General features: G+C 42.1%; 1 protein-coding gene and 1 long non-coding RNA gene across 3 annotated transcripts in view; one reads left to right on the top strand and one right to left on the bottom strand.

Moving 5' to 3' along the window:
• The window catches only part of LOC134476348 (uncharacterized), a 32051-nt gene extending 16744 nt beyond the window's left edge, over window positions 1–15307 (bottom strand). The window contains exons 1-3 of one of the 2 annotated variants that reach the window (XR_010047898.1): window positions 15138–15307; window positions 13115–13201; window positions 5527–5595 (exon numbers count right to left, since the gene is read on the bottom strand). This is a non-coding gene — a long non-coding RNA (uncharacterized LOC134476348). Of the gene's footprint in view, window positions 1–5202; window positions 5596–13114; window positions 13202–15137 lie in introns of those variants that run through there. The other variant, XR_010047897.1, reaches the window with a different exon arrangement.
• Window positions 5669–15636, top strand: Mkrn3 (makorin ring finger protein 3). The gene is made up of 2 exons (XM_003475538.4): window positions 5669–5800; window positions 14010–15636. Exon 2 carries the CDS (start codon window positions 14059–14061, stop codon window positions 15634–15636), a length of 1578 nt encoding a protein of 525 aa, XP_003475586.2. The 5' UTR covers window positions 5669–5800; window positions 14010–14058.
• Window positions 15637–16089: the final 453 nt, after the last annotated feature.

The following is a 16089-nucleotide window of genomic DNA, read 5'->3' as shown; positions in this document are numbered from 1 at the left end:
GAAATGTTGCGTGGTCCAGAATACATCCATGTATGTAACTGTAGGTTTAGGTACAGGTATGGCTGAAGATAAACATTTAGGGTGTTTTGGGGGGCAGGTCAGCATTTAGTGGTGAAACCCTGGGTGACAGCGAGCTGGAAAAGATCAAGTACAATGTGAGAAGAGAGATGGGCTTGAGCTTGGGAAACAGTCACAGAACAGCGGGCGCTGCAGGAAGGACCTACAACAGAAAAACAAAGGGGGGTGACACAAAAAACAGGAGAGGCACTGGAAACAGGGATGCGTGCATAATGCATACAGGAGAACACACAGCATTGCACGGGGATCTGGACAGGGGTGGGGGGTTGTAAATATTCCTCAGAATAAGTGGGCAGAAGGACGGGACCCAGGGAAAAGGGATTTAAGAATAAGAAAAAGTAAAGTAGAAATTTTGTGCCCACATCTCATACTCTGAACAACTAAAGATCACAGCGTGTAACGTGTTAGCTGTTGTTCTCCTATTATTTTGTTAGGAAACTTTGTTTTACATTTTTCCATAAAATTAAAAAAAATCAAAAACGAAGAATTGACGTTCTAAACATGACTTCTAATAGGAAGGACTGTTACAGGGAAAAGCTAAACAGAAGGGGAGGAAAAAGACAAGTGACTGTGTGTGAGAATTTTTGGATGTGTATTTGTGTGTGAGCAGGTGCTTGTGTTTGAGTGTGTGTGTAACTCTGTGAGTGAAAGTGGGGTTCTGTTTTTGTTTCTGTGTGGGGATAGTTTGTGATTTTTATGGTCGTGTGTATATTTTGTGCTTTTGCGTATGTGCGACTAAGAATATATAAATGTGCTTGTGTAAATGTGTAAGAGGACTTTTGTTGTGTATGAATGTGTGTAAGTGTGCAAGTTTTGTGTGTTTTACTGTGTCTGTGTGTGAGCATTTGAGAGGGTTATATTTCTGTGTGAGACTTTTGATGTATATATATGTGTGTGTGTGTGTGTGTGTGTGTATGTTTCTCTGCATGAATTCGTGTGTGTGTGTGTCAGCATGCATATGTGTTTCTCTATGCACTGTGTATCATTTGAATTGTGTTTATGTGTGATTTCATTTCTACATGCTTGTCAGCATGTGTTTGCGTGTACCTGTTTGGATTCATCTTAGTGTGTATTTTACGTCTGTGCCACTTTGGCTGCTTTGTGTATGTATGTTAGAGTGTTGTGACACTATTGACTGCGTGTGGTATTATACAGCAGTGTCTGTATGTGTATGCACATGTGTTAGTGCATAGTGTATGTATTTTAGAGGATGGCATTATGTGACTGTGTGGATCTTTCCATAAAAGTAAAAATTCATATGAGTGAATGCACATGTATGGAACTGTGTATTGAAGTGAGAGGATGTCTGTCTGTGTTCATGTGTGTAAAAGTGTATTTATGAAGATGTGTGCACATGCACAGGTATGTGCATCAATGTATGCTTAAAAGGGTGGCTATGTTCTTATATATCTGAGCAAAACCCCATGCATGTGAGTGTGTCATGTATATATGAATCTGTGAGTGCTGTGTGTCTGTGTCTTGGAAATGTACAAATTCATGTTTGTCAGTGCATCTGTGTGTGTGAATTCCTCAATGCATGTAACAGTGTGTGACTTTTTGTCATTTGTGTATGTTTCTGTGTGAAAGTACACGTTGCTGTGTACATGTGTGTGTAAATGTCTACGTGTGGTGTCTGTAAACATGTGTGCACATTATATATTTCTCATATGTAAAAGGATGTCCATGTATGAGCATTTCAGTGTGAGAGTGCATCGCTGTGTATGGCTGTATGAATGTGTGATTGTGTGTGACTGTGTGTCAGTGTGAATCTCTGCATGCGTGTGTTGTGTGTGCCCATGAGTCCACATTGCCAGAGAACAGGGATGTCCAGAAGGAAGGGATAGACATGCTGTCTTTTTTTCTTTCTTTTTCTTTTTTTTTTTTTTTTTTGTGTGATATTAGAGGTTGAACCCAGGACCTTTGCCCCAAATAATGAGCCCAGATCGTTCTGTATCTTAAAACAAGAAATCACTAGGTTGCTGTTGTCATGGCTGGAGGTACACTCGTGGGCCTCCTGCCTCAGTTTCCCAGAGTGCCAAAATGACACGCGCGCACCGCACAACCAGCTGGAGATGTGCTGCTTTCTTTTTGCGCCTGCAATATTACTGGAATGAGCTCCGCGTATACTTCGACACTGCACGTGCCTAGGCCAAGATACGCGAATTTCCCTAGAAATTTTCCTGCAAGAAATCCGCGAAAGCACCAGCAGAAGCGCGGCAGTGGCGATTGCCTTCCACACGAGGGAGCCGCTGCGACATCTAAGCTGCACCCAAGTCCGCCTAAGTGCACCGTCCCGCCCAGAAAGCTCCCGCCCGGACTCAGGCAGGTCCCCGGCTCTGCGGACCCCCGCCCTGGGCACCGCTCTGGGCCGAGCCGCCGGCCACCGCGCGCTCGCGGATGGAGCTGGATGCGCTGCCCCGGCGGGGAGGCGGCTGAGCCGCGCGCACGGCCGGCCGCAGGCTGCCGCGCTCCGCGCGCCCCGGCCGCCCGCCCCCTGCCCGCGGCGACTTTTGCTCCGGGGGCGCCGCGCTAGGTGAGCGGAGGCTGCGGGCGGCAGCGGCCTTCCTGCGCGCCCGGAGCCGCAGGCTGAGCGCCGAGGCGCCGCAGCTCCTACTTCAGACAGACCCCAGAGTCAGGTGCTGCCCCTCCTGCAGGTAGGATTCCTCGGAACAGGCCCCCACTGACTGTTCGGGAAGCATCTTGCATTCGGCGCAGCTCGGGCGTCTGCGTTCCGCGCGGCCCGACACGGAGCCGGGAGCGCCAGGCTGCAGGGAGCCGACAGGTGCACAGGTGGGGGGCGCAGGGCCGGCGCTGCGGGCGCCTAGTGCTGAGCTTCGGGCGGCTGGTGCTCACTGTGGTGTGGCCGAGGCCGCTCCGGAGCTGGGCCTGCGGGAAGCCTGGATGCGCGGGTCGCACAGCTGTGTTGCTGACTGTGCCAGTCCCACTGAGGTCTCCCGGGAGCGGGGTGGGCTTTGATCCTTTTCAGGTGACAGTCGCCACTCACAGCAGTCAGGACTGACAGTCTTATTGGCGGGCTCTTCCTTACTTACCGATATAAACAGATGTATTCATATGCAAATAATACCTAATTCGTTTGATTAATCAGAGAGATACTGTTGGGATTGGGCAGTGTTCAGGTGTGTTTATTAGGATCTAACAAAGGGGCTCACACAGACCTGAAAGTCTGTTATCATAAGCAATTTGGAGAGAGGTGAGGTGCCAGTATGGCAGGGTTCCCTTGACATATTTTGCACTTTAGAAGTCTGGCACATCTGGGGGTTCAAATGATGTGTGTCCCGTTATTCTAACATACATACCCAATTTACCTTTTAAAAACGTATGTACCATAGTAAGAGCATACATTTTCCATGCTCAAAAACCTGCATTTGTGCTGTCTCAGTCAGTTAACCATAAAGGCTCCACCACTTTCTGCAGAGTCTGGGGGCCTGAATCCACCTCCTGCTGCCAGCCAATTTTCCAACATTCATTCTCACTCAACAGAAATAAGTCACACTATTTTCTTTCTGTTTCTTAAACATATCCTCCCAGACTGTAGCCTAGTGGGCATATGTTGCTTTATCTGATTAGAAGAAATGCCTGAAGTTTTCTACATGGTTTCTTTAAAACCCTGAGAGTCCAGATCCAGCACAGAGGGGGTTTTGTAGGTCAGTGTTGATTCCTGAGCTCCAAGCACAGTACCTCCCTCAAGCACATGCTCCAAAAACATGCTGAGTAAAATATCAAATTGACCATGCCCACTGTTCATAAACTGCATGAAATTTAACCATCAAGCAACACCACATTCTTTATGAGACACATGTCCATGGCACAGAGGTGGGCTCCAGAGAGCCCTTTAAGATGGGGTTGCATTGAATTTTCGATGCATAAAGCCCTCAGGGTTGGCCATACAGGTGTCACTCTGTCACAGGACAAACCTAGCACCATCAATTTGAATTAATCATTGGGCTAATGTGTGGTTATTGGTTCCTGGTAAACAAAGAGAGGATGAGAAAAAGAGAAAGTTATATGAGCCAGAAAAAGGATGGTGCCTTCAGGCAACCGTGGGAAAATCACTGTTGGTAAAGCTTAGTCTGTGTGTGTGTGTGTGTGTGTGTGTGTGTGCACGCATGCACATGCACATGCACATGTCTGTGTGCACATGTGTGCATGTGTAGGTATCTGGAAACATAAGCAAAAACTTGAGTGAAAGATCTCACACATTATGGAATGATGTTTGGAGGACATTTACTCTAACAGCAACTGGAGGTCTCCAAAGGTACTTAATCAAGTAAATAATATGATCCAGTTTACTTTCTAGGGGAGGAAAAACTGGCATCCATCACCCCACCCTTCCCAAATCTTCTAAGCATCATTCTATGCAGCCAACATTCTGGTCATCTGGGCAAGTCATCAATAACTGTCAAGGTTGTAAGGAGGCTGAAAAGTAACCATAATGGTTGATGTGATGTATCAGCTGGAGAAGTTTAGAAGTTCAACTAAAGGACTCAGCAGGGAGCCAGGTCCCTGCTGGTAAACACCCTCATCCTGTGGGGAGGAGGGAGGGAGATGGGAGTGCTGCACCTGGCTTAGGGCTGGCAGCCTGTTGCAGTGTCAGCAGGGGAAGAGAGGTTTGCCCTGCCCATTTTGCTCTTGCTGCTTTTGCTGTCTTCCCCCGCCACTAAGTGCTGCCCTGGTGCCAGCCACCCTGCCTTGGAGCCAGCTGCGTATGGACTGAAACCTCCACAAACTTTCCTTTCTTCATTTTTGGGTGTCATATATTGTGTCCCAGCAATGAGAGAAAAGTCACCAAAGTCTCAAAAGGCATAAATGGCACCTTAGCAACGCAATTCCATTGCACTCAGCTGGTTGTTTGGATACCTGTGATTGTTTAGATCTGAAATGCTCCAAAATATCTCATGTGTTCTGAAAGGGACTGCATCATGGGGGCACTGTGGATTACTTCATAGCTACACAAGCTGCCTAGGAGTTGGGGCCTGGCTGGATAGGGTGGGTCACACCAGACATGACCAGGTAGGTGTGTCTCCTTCCCAGGCTCCTGGGCTTCCTGGCTGCCAAGGCATGGGCAGTTTTACCCCTCCATGCCTCTGTGTCTTGGAGCCAGGCAACTATGGCTGAAACCAACAGTCAAAATAAACCTCTGCTCCTCTAAATTGTGAGAGTCATATATTTTGCCCCAGAGGTGACAAAGTGACTAAGACAATGCCTTATGTCAGTTCAGGTGTTTTCAAAACCTGAAGCATCCATGGCTCACAAAGGATACCTTCTCTTCTTCCTCCCGATGCTTTCCTTCCAGAGCCACCCAACAAATAAATCACATAACAATTCTCCAGGAGCAGCCAAGTGATCATAAGCTAAACTGGAACAAAAATGACCAAGAGCCAGGGACTTAAGAGATGACCTAACATGGATCCAAGCATGCAGGGTTACCTTGTGCTCCTAGAAAGGTAAAGTGAGTGTCGTGCTGCGAACAGGGTCAGCTTATTCCAGGGTCCAGCACTGTAGCAAGAAACAGAGAAAATGGGTGTCAGATATTGTGTCCCGGCCATGAGAGAACAGTAACCCAGGGGATAACAGATCCTCCAGACTGACCTTGTGTTTGTTTTCTTTTTTTGTACCAGGAATCGAACTCAGGACCTTGCACTTGCCAGGCAGGAACTGTGCCACTGAGCTGTATCCCCAGCCTCTGGATCAACTTTGACTGGTAATTGTAATGCATTGAGTATTTTTATGTAATTATTTATCCTGAAGTCCTAGCTTCTTTTTTTGTTATTTGCTGCCAATTTTAAAATTCTTTGGGCCGGGGGACGGGTTGTGTACTGCAGCTGGATGGTTCTGCAGGTGAGGAGATTGCTGGGACTACTCACCCAGGACCTGTTTTCCTCTCGTGATGTTTTATTTTATGCACCAAAGAATGTTTTGCAGGGTTGTGTTTCGATTCCTCTTTCTCTTGCAGTTATGTAGAGGATCTTCATTGTAGTTATCTTGAGGTTTGCATAAAATCTATTATAGCCATCATCACTCAGTTGTAAACTGATAGCAATTTAATTCCGATCACATGCACAAAAATCTTCAATTTCAGTTTTCCCTCCCTACATATTATGTTGGTGATGTCACAATTTACGTACATTATACATCAATTAATATGTTTTATGATTATATTCTTAATGCTTTTGTTTTGCAGCTTTTATAATAAAATTAAACATCATTTGCATACTATTATGAGTATAGTATCTATCTCTGATACATATATGTACAAATAAAGGTAAATATATATATATAAATTCATCTATATATATTTAGCAATAAAGGAATATATATTCATATTTATATATTCACCTTTAGCAGAGAGTTTTATAATTTAATATATTTTTATTCAGCTTCCTTTCATTTGAATTCAAGGACCCCTACCATTTCTTATTAGGTAGATTAGTGGCTGTGAATTCCATCAGCCTGTTTGTCTGTGAAGTCTCCCTCTCACTTATCTTAGGGCAGTTTTTCCAGATGCAGGGTTAGCACGCCCTGGGTGAGTAGTCTCTGCATTCTCCGGGCCCTGCAGAACCATCCCGGCTGCAGTACACGTCTGCCCCCTTTTTCTGATGCCGAGGCACAGGGAGGAGTTGTGGGGGTGCATGAGTTGTATGTGGACTGCCCTGTCTATGGCATTCTACCACAGAAGAGACCTGAGATGCAGATTTCCCCCCTTTTTGACAGATATCCCCTGCAGATTTATAGCTTCATTTGATTGTCTATATTTCTGTTTGGGGTGTGTGTGTGTGTGTGTGTGTGTGTGTGTGTGCGCGCGCGCGCGTGTGTGTGTGGGGGGTGTGTGCGCATGTGTCTGTGTGTGCGTGTGCACATGCATATGTGCATTATAAACATTAGTATAAATTTTCATTTCACCTGGAAAATTCTGTGGAGCTATCAGTTTAGCTCTAGATATGTAAATAAACTGAAAATACTATTTATGTTCAATGAAATGTGTCTCTAGAGAGATTTTAGTTGATTTGTGGAGACCTCCTGTGTTTACAAGAATTTTCTTATTTCCATTTTGCAGATTTCACCTTATGTCAAAATGCCATAACTCTTTCCTAATTTTACCCAGCAATATGAATGTGTTTGCTAAATAATATGAAACAGCTTTCAAGGACAGTATCTCAGTGCATTTACAACAATTTAAAATAATATATTTGCAGTCCTGAGTTAAATTCATTCTTTATAATTACTTTAATTCCTAGCAGTAATGACAAACTTTCCTTAATTCTATTGATCTTTATTTTAGGGTAAGGTCAGCTGTGCACTGTTCTTTTATCCTATACGGGCAGTTAAATTAAATTCCCACAAGCTCATGGCACTGTTCACAAAAAATAAATTGTTGAAAACACGGATGATAAAGCCCCTGAATTTTTCTAAATGATCATTGATATTTTATCCAGCTCAGCTCTACAAAACATTAATGACCTCATAATTTCATAAATACAAGAGAAAATATTTCTAAAGATTAAGAAAATATCTTTCTTTAGTGGGCTAAGAATTTTATCATAACCAAACCAACCATTTTTTTTCCAACCAAAACATCTGAAAGCTCATTTTTTTACTACCCTTCTTTAATATATGAATGTGATTATTTACACTAATGACCTTTATTTTTGTTTGGGAGTTAATACTTTTTGGGAAACGGACCTGTTTCCTTTCAGCCACGAAGAGAAAGACTGAAAAATGAGTGCCTACATGTTATTGTATAGCTTAAAATATATTTTATCATCATTATATATTTATGCTTTAATAAATCTTTAGTTGATTTACATCCATTTATGATCATGGTTCTATAACGGTTTTCTTAAAAATGTAATAGACTTAATTGTGAGCATTTTTGTTCCCAGAGCCCTGCTTTTAAGATTTTAATTAACATTAATTTCCTCTACTATCTATGAGTCTCCTTACAAAAGAGCTAGGCTGATTATTTCTAACATAATCATGCAACTCGGATAATTATAAAAATTATACTAAATTTAGTCACAAGAAAATATAAGATAGAAATAAAAATGAAAACAAATCAATAGAAAGGAAATAAATATATGCCAAGGGAACAGTCAAAGATTGGCTTTTTACTAGGTTTAGTAACGGTGATCAATCTCTTGTGAGATTCATTGAAGCAAATGAACACTCAGCTAACCAATATCTGGAATTAAAAATGCTAATTATTGCTGTTCTTACAGGGCTAAAAGATTACAGGGGTCTTCCATGAACAGTTTAGGACATTAAATATAGAAATGTACTAAAAAGGAAAACCTAAAGCTATCAAAAGTGAAAAAAAGAAGCAGGAGATATACACAGACTCATAGATTTGTTGCAAATTTTCCTAAGTGTCCTGTATTCAAAGTGCAAACGCAACATAGGTAGTCTACAGTATTAAAAGGCAGTAATTCCTTATAACCATGGAGGCTTTTTCTTCTGCTCTCTGGCCGTCTTATTTCCTCCATCCAGCAGCCATCTGTACCTAGCTAGCACTTTCTAAAGGCGATGGTGCTGCCGCACGCAGCCACCCGGCTCCTTCTGTTCACAGCTCTCTATAATACCTGCTTAAAAGTCTGGGAGAGGAAAAGGAACACGGTACGTGTTTATAAGGCTACTTTGCATTATAAAAATAAAAACAAGTGCACCACCAGAGACCTAAAATTCAAGTTAATTCTGTCCCTTTTTAACCCTGTGGATGCCGCATGCAGATGAAAGATACACATGACACAAGCTCCGAGGGGTGACACCCCCCCAGAAGCATAAAGAGGCCCCAAGATGTCAGCATTTAGATCTGACATTTCTCTCGCACCCCGTTTTTCTTCATTGGATTTTTTTCTGTTTTATGGAAATGAATCATATTCATTTCTGGTGTACTTAAGGCTATAAAATTGTCATTAAGATATAGCTTAAGGCACATGCTGTTTTAACATGCAGTTAAAATATATTTTGTAATGCAATCAAATACATTTCTAATTTTATTTGTGGTTTACACCACCACTTGAAGGCTATTTAGTGTAATGACCATAGCTTTTGTATCTTAAGCAATCACAATAGCTTTTTCCTAAGTTCTTTAAGCCGTGAATTAATGTATTTTTATCTATTTTCTATCAACACCCTGGATAGAAATACTATCACAATTGAAGCTATTTCACTTGGCTAGTAACTGAAAAATATCTAAGCACATCACTATGAACCAATAAAATTCTATTAATCACAAGAGTATAAATGCAGCTGAATCCTGACACAGAAAAGCTTCCAGATGATTCATTTAAATTTTTAGTGTATAGCTATGATATAGATAAATCAGTCTGTTACCTATAATCTATGTTATTTTGATCTTAAAATTAAGCAGCTACAGTATTAATTATACTTCTTTTTTATGTACTTACAGAAAGTAAGAGGTATCTTTAAATAACTTCTTTGTTGCGGTCCAGCTGCTCCTTCAGACTGACCGTGCATACCATTCCTCAGAGCAGCCCGCAGCCCTCCCTCTCCTGGAAGCAGAGCCCCTTTCCAGCCGCGTTCCCATGGTTACCACAATAATGAGGAGACAGACAATACTCCACAGAGCTGCCCGGTCTGACATCTAAACTACGGCTTAAGGAAACTTGATGCTTGAACATCATATTGAAATCAAGGTTTCTATCATTGTGAGGTACATAGGCTTCACTCACTGCCTCTCCAGCCCCGGGGATTACCAGTCACCCTACAGACATTTTACAACTGTGCTTGCTTAGCAGAAGGGGAGGACCTACAGGAAAGCATCTAGTCAGAGATTCTTTAGGGGGTTCTGCAATAGAAAAGACACGCAGCTCTGGTCCTTTGACGAGCACAGGTCCAATAATTTTATAAAAAATGATCTCACTGAAAACTGACAGCAAACCTGTGAAGCAGTCACTATTACAGCTACGATTATGCTGCTATTATTATGCCTGTTGTTTTCCAGGTGCGATGAAAAAAATGATCATTAATGCACACAAAGCTCACGTCTTGGCAAGGCTGTGAAACAGCGACCCTGATTCTAGACACGTTCATTAAATCCCTGCCTCCAGGCTTGCTCCCCTAGGGCCTGCACATTCCTTCTGCAGCGTGTGTGTGTGTGTGTGTGTGTGTGTGTGTGTGTGTGTGTGTGTGCGCGCGCGCGCGCACTGAGGAGAGCGGCTCCCACCCCACTCACTGTGTGCTCCTTAAAGGAGGATGTGTTAACCACGCGGGGTGGGCTCAGCAGCCTGCGCTGTTTGGAAGGAAAGGCCTCATGAGGGGCGTGTGGATTTTTTCCACCCAGCCCTGCAGCCTGCTTCTGAATGCATCTCGCCTCACATTGCACTGCTGGGCTGTCACAGGCTCAGCTCCGCGATGCCCTACTGCCCCTCCCCCTCCGTGCACACCGTGCCCCAGTGACCTGAATCTCAGCACAGCTGATCAGAAGGAGCTGTTTCCCTCGCTACACTTAGACCCCCAAATGCAGCCCAGCCAGGGACCCCTCCCTACCAAATGGCCAGACACCGCCTGAAACATCAGTGTCCCCCAAGTAGAATAGGAATAAAAGGCAAACAGAAAATTATTTGAAAGTAGCAGTTTGCTTAACAGAGGAAATATTTGCATATTTCTCCCACGAGGCACTTTCCAATATTCCCTATTGTTTGATCTCACACAGTCTTTAAAATCGTAAGATATGAGTTCACATTAAAATATTATATATGAAATATTCCCACTATCAAACCACAAAATAGAGTCACCATGAGATGAGAAGCCATGAATATAATTCAGCATCCTACAGGTGCTGATTCAAAAGCAAACATTGCCAGGTCCACACCTTCCATCTTTGTTCAGGCTAAGATATATTCTACTTTGCAGTTTCTTTGTTTTGAGGAGACAGAATGGCCAAATACTGTATTAAATTTCACTGGCCAGAGCAGCAGTTATGTATTATTTGAGTATTTAAATTTATAATCATAATTTATAGTTTAAATTTATAATTGTAAATTAAAATTTATAACTGAAAAATAAAAAGGCTGGGGATTTAGCTCAGCGGCATAAGCACTTGCCTGGCAAGCATGAGGTCGTGAGTTCAATCTCCAGTACAAAAAATAATTCATATCCTCCATCACTCTGAATTTATATTAGCTGCTTGACAGCTTTAGGGGTCTGTAGGCTACACTTTTGGACAGCCCACATAACAATTCTCTACAGGAAATTATATGAGACAGGGCTAGTGTACAAAAGGAGGGTGAAGCATGGTTTAGATACAATGCCAAGGATGCCTTACCATTACAGAATAATAGATCTACAAGTATTCTGGATTCTTATGTTTGTGAATCTGTAGAGGGCTTGGTATATAAACTTTAGTTCTGTGCTTCAAGTTTTTACCTGCAAAAAATCAGTAGGGCTGTCAAAAGAAGCCTTATCAGCCCACAGATTTAGAAAAGAAAAACAAGGCTCTTATCCCAGAGAATTCAAGCATGTCAGGTTTTGTAAAAGCTTGCATTCCAATTACAAAATATAATAGCTGTGTAAAGGAGAAACTTACAAAATCACCACAATTTCCTAAATTCATGATGGGAAAACAGTAAATGATCAACAAATTTAAAAATTTTGCCTTTTAAAACTATTGCACTTTCTGCCTCTCATATTGTTGAAGTTCCTTTAATATATTAAAGTTTCCTTAATTTTTTTTAAAAAAAGCTTTTCACTTTATTGTACAACTTTAATTCACAGGCTAATCAATCTTTAATGTTATAAATGCTATTACTATAAAATATTTAGCTGTCATTTATTCTGAAATATAGAGAGAAGAAAAAGAAGAGAACAAAATAAAGTTGCTTTTCCGTGTTGCATTGTGGCCCATTTCCCTTTCTAAATAACTTGTTAAACCCAATGTCTCATCTTTAAATTATTCCCAGTTTTTACTTATTTTCATCAATAATTTCTCTCCATTGCTAAACTCTTCCATGTATTTGCTTCCCCTATTGACTTACTCAGGTCATCAAACAATAAATATGGCTTTTTGCTTCTTATTTATTCAGAGGAAAAGCTCCAAAAGCTTTTATTTGGAGAAATATTTAAATTACATATGTAATTTATTTCATAGTTCTTTGTTTATATTTTTGTATTTGCACCTGAATTTTTTATTAATAGATTATTTCTAGCTATATACCCATACAGCAGTTTGCTTAACAGAGGAAATACCTGCATATTTCTCTCAAGAGGCACTTTGCAATATTCCCTGATGTCTGGTCTCATACAGTCTTTCAAATCTTAAGATATGAGTTTACATTAAAATATTATATATGAAATATTCCCACTATTTAACTAGAAGATAGAGTCATGATGAGATGAAAAACTATGAACACAATTCAGAACCCTATAGGTGCTGACATGAAATTTATGTTTAACCAAACCTACATTCTTATAGTTCCTCAAAATTTTCACTATTATTAATTATTGGTATCAGTTTTAAATATTTTAATCTTAGTTACTGACATTTCTTTATGTTTTCTTTGGTAATTTACACCAGAAATTTATCAATTTAAATAACCCTTTTAAAGGATTTTGCTTAATATATTTCCTTTTTAATTTTTATTTTTCCTTAATTTGCTGCTTTTCATATCTTTATTATTTGTAATTTGCTTCTTTGCTTAGGATTTTTTTAACTTGCTTCATTAATTTGGGTTTGATAATTGTATCATAAATATTTACATTTTATTCTACTCTAAAATAAAAATTTAGTCTTCACAATTCCTTCTAAGATGTAGCTTATTTAAGTAAACAAAATTCTATTCTTTGGAATAAAACAGTAAGTTAACTATTCGAAATTTTATAATTTTCAAAAACCATATTAAGAAGATGAACGAAGAAAACATGACCACTTCTCAAAAATACAGAAAACTACAAGATAAAATTCAGTTTGCTTTCATAGTAAATGCTTTTAGCAAACTAAAAATACAAGCAAAATTTTCAATCTAATAAACAACATTTGCAAAGCAAAAAATATACTCACATGTGTGGAACTTCAAGCTCAGCACTTGCAGGGAACATTGCAGAGAATATGTAAAGACAGCCTGTTCTGTCACAGTACAGCACAGCTCTGGGTGATAGGAAGGGGAATAAAGAGCTCCATGAATGAAACCAGTGAGGAAAATACAAATCCTGGGTCACAATGGGGGCAGGGGTTTATTAAGGCAGAAAGGATGAAAGGATGCCATGGCTTCTACACCTGGGAGGGTCACTAGAAATTACGACAGAGGAAGGCATCTGAAAGACACAAACCAGGCTCAAACCAGAAAGGCTCCCAGTTAAATCTTGCTGGTGAAAAGCATATTCAGCTTAAACCATAGAATTTCAAGAACACAAAGACCAAGAAAATTGCTCTCTTGTCAACAAAACAAAACATGAATGACTTCCAGCACTGAAGGCTATGGATTAAAACAAAGTAGGCATGAGTGGACAGAACAGGGAATGAATGAGGGGAGGCATTTATATTTATGGATGAAATGTTTCAGAAGCTGCAGGATGAATGGCTAAACCAAGAGGGAAACAAGGATTCTGATTTTTATAAACACATGAAAAATAAATAAAATATGCATGACAGAAACCAGATGAGATTCAATTAACATCTCATCCTGTAGTGGGTGTAGGGAGATTAAGGGCTGCTAAGAGCAGTGAGGCAATGGCTGAAGCCAGAGAAGGGGGGTTCCTGTGGCCATTGTTCTCCTGAACAAAAGATATGTCGCATTGCTCATCAGAACCGCAACCCACTAATACGTAAGTGGTGTTCACACAGGAAGTGTTCGCCATGCTACTTCCTCTAATATGGAAGTAGGAACAAATAATCATTGGGATCTGGATGCTAAGGGGAAGGAAAAAAATATTACACTTTTTCTTTTTTTTTCTAGAAACTTCGGGATTCGAGCTAAAGCTTCGGAAATCAAGCCCCATAAAAGAATGGATAGAAGAACAAATCTGAGAGCCTCCTTAGGTGCTAGAATTGCTATGGGAGATGCTACAGCTCCCTCTACTGCCCAGGGGGATGCGGGTGCCAAGGCAGGTGCTGAGGGGGAGGGGGAGGAGGAGTCTCCACCCAGCCATCCCGGACTTGGGTCCTCCATGGGGTCTGAAGAGTCAATCTCAGCCTCTCAGCACTTGGCGGCAGGTCCGGCACCTCTCCGTGTGGCCATGAGTCCTGTACAGCCCCTCACAAGTGGCTCCCGGCCTGCCCAGGCCTCAGGGGGCGGGGCCAGGCCCAATCCTGTGCAGGAGTGGAGCAGTGGCAGCTGGACCAAGCAAATCCTCTGCAGGTATTATCTGCACGGGCAGTGCAAGGAGGAGGAGAACTGTCCCTACTCCCATGATCTTGCTAGGCGGCAGATGGTCAGGGAGCGCTATGGTCTGCAACCTCAGGCCTCTGCAGACAGAGAGCCCAGTGCATCTGTGCAGAGTGAGCCCCCAGTTCAGGAAGAGCCAGAAGCTCCCCCTGCTGCATCCTCAAGCTCCTTGCCTCTGATTGGCTCAGCTGCTGAAAGGGGTGTCTTTGAAGTGGAGAGAGGCAGTGCAGGGCTTGAAGCTGCTGGAGGAGCAGCAGGTGCATCAGGGTGGGTAGGTGCCATGGAGTTTGTTCCTGGGCAACACTACCGAGGTCAAATGGGCCCTGCACAGACCCCTTGGCCTCCTCTACCAAGCCCAGTGATTGTAAGAGGGCAGATGCCTGTGGGCATGTGGATGCCACTTTGCCGCTATGCTGCCAGGGGTCTTTGCTTTTATGGGGAGAGATGTTTGTACCTCCACGGTGATGTATGTGACATGTGTGGGCTGCAGGCCTTGCACCCTTTTGATGCTCTCCAGAGAGAAGCCCATATAAGGGCCTGCATTGCAGCACACGAAAGGGATATGGAACTCTCGTTTGCTGTGCAGCGCAGTGTGGACAAGGTGTGCGGCATCTGCATGGAGGTTGTCTATGAGAAAATTGAGCCCAGTGAACGTCGATTTGGCATTCTTTATGGCTGCAACCACACCTACTGTCTTACCTGTATTCGCACATGGAGAAGTGGCACTCAGTTTACAAACAGGATCAGTAAGTCCTGTCCACAGTGCAGGGTCTCTTCCAGCTTTGTTATTCCCAGTGTGTTCTGGGTAGAGGATGAGGATGAGAAGGAGAAGCTTATTCAGGAATATAAAGAGTCAATGAGAAACAAGCCTTGCATGTACTTTGCTGAAGGGAGAGGTCACTGTCCATTTGGAGATAATTGCTTCTACAAACATGAGTATCCTCAGGGCTGGAGAGGGCAGTATCCCAGGCCAGGTGGTGGATCATCCAGTGCATACTGGCATCAAGTTTTGGAGCCCATGCAGGTGCGAGACAGGAGCAGGCTTTTTAAGAGCGGTAAGAAGGAGCTTTTTACACTTCAGCTGGCAAATCTGTTGTTTAAGAAGTTTCTTGCCCTGAGAAATGGTGTTCCTTTCTCTGATGATCAGTGGCTCTTGTTCTGTTATCAGCTGGAAGAATATTTCAGATTGAGTCTGTAGTATCATGCTATGGCACGTGGTCTGATCTCCTGAGGCTGTGTGGTCTTCTGTTGCCTGTTCTTTCTTTATTGACTGGCGTGTGTTACTTTCAGGATTATTGAGGCAATGTTTATTCAGTGTTTCTCTGTTTTCCTCTTCTCCCTTTATTGACTCACACATATAATGCTTTCAGGGCTATTAAGGCAATCTTTATGCAGTGTTTCTCTCTGTTTTCTTGTGTTTCCCCCTGTATTCTCTCTATAGCATTATGATGTTTTGCTGTGTTAAAAACAAAACGTATTTTGTTAAAACTACTGTTGAGTGAAATTAATATTGTTACCAGTTGATGGCTTGTTTTGTCATGTCTGTTTTCAAACGTCCACTCAGTTCTAGCCTAGTGTTTACAGAATTTCCACATTCATTGTGAAATCCCTCAAGAATAAATGTGACGGTGAAACATGTCTTAACTAAATT

Source organism: Cavia porcellus, unplaced genomic scaffold (assembly GCF_034190915.1).
Source record: "Cavia porcellus strain 051 isolate PalLab524CR breed Dunkin Hartley unplaced genomic scaffold, mCavPor4.1 scaffold_6, whole genome shotgun sequence".
NCBI lineage: Eukaryota > Metazoa > Chordata > Mammalia > Rodentia > Caviidae > Cavia > Cavia porcellus.
The sequence above is the reverse complement of the archived record's forward strand: the minus strand, read 5'-3'. Positions and strand labels throughout refer to the sequence as shown.

Coding starts and splice junctions, on each gene's coding strand:
- Mkrn3 (XM_003475538.4), top strand. CDS start 14,059: ATGGATAGAAGAACAAATCTGAGAGCCTCCTTAGGTGCTAGAATTGCT.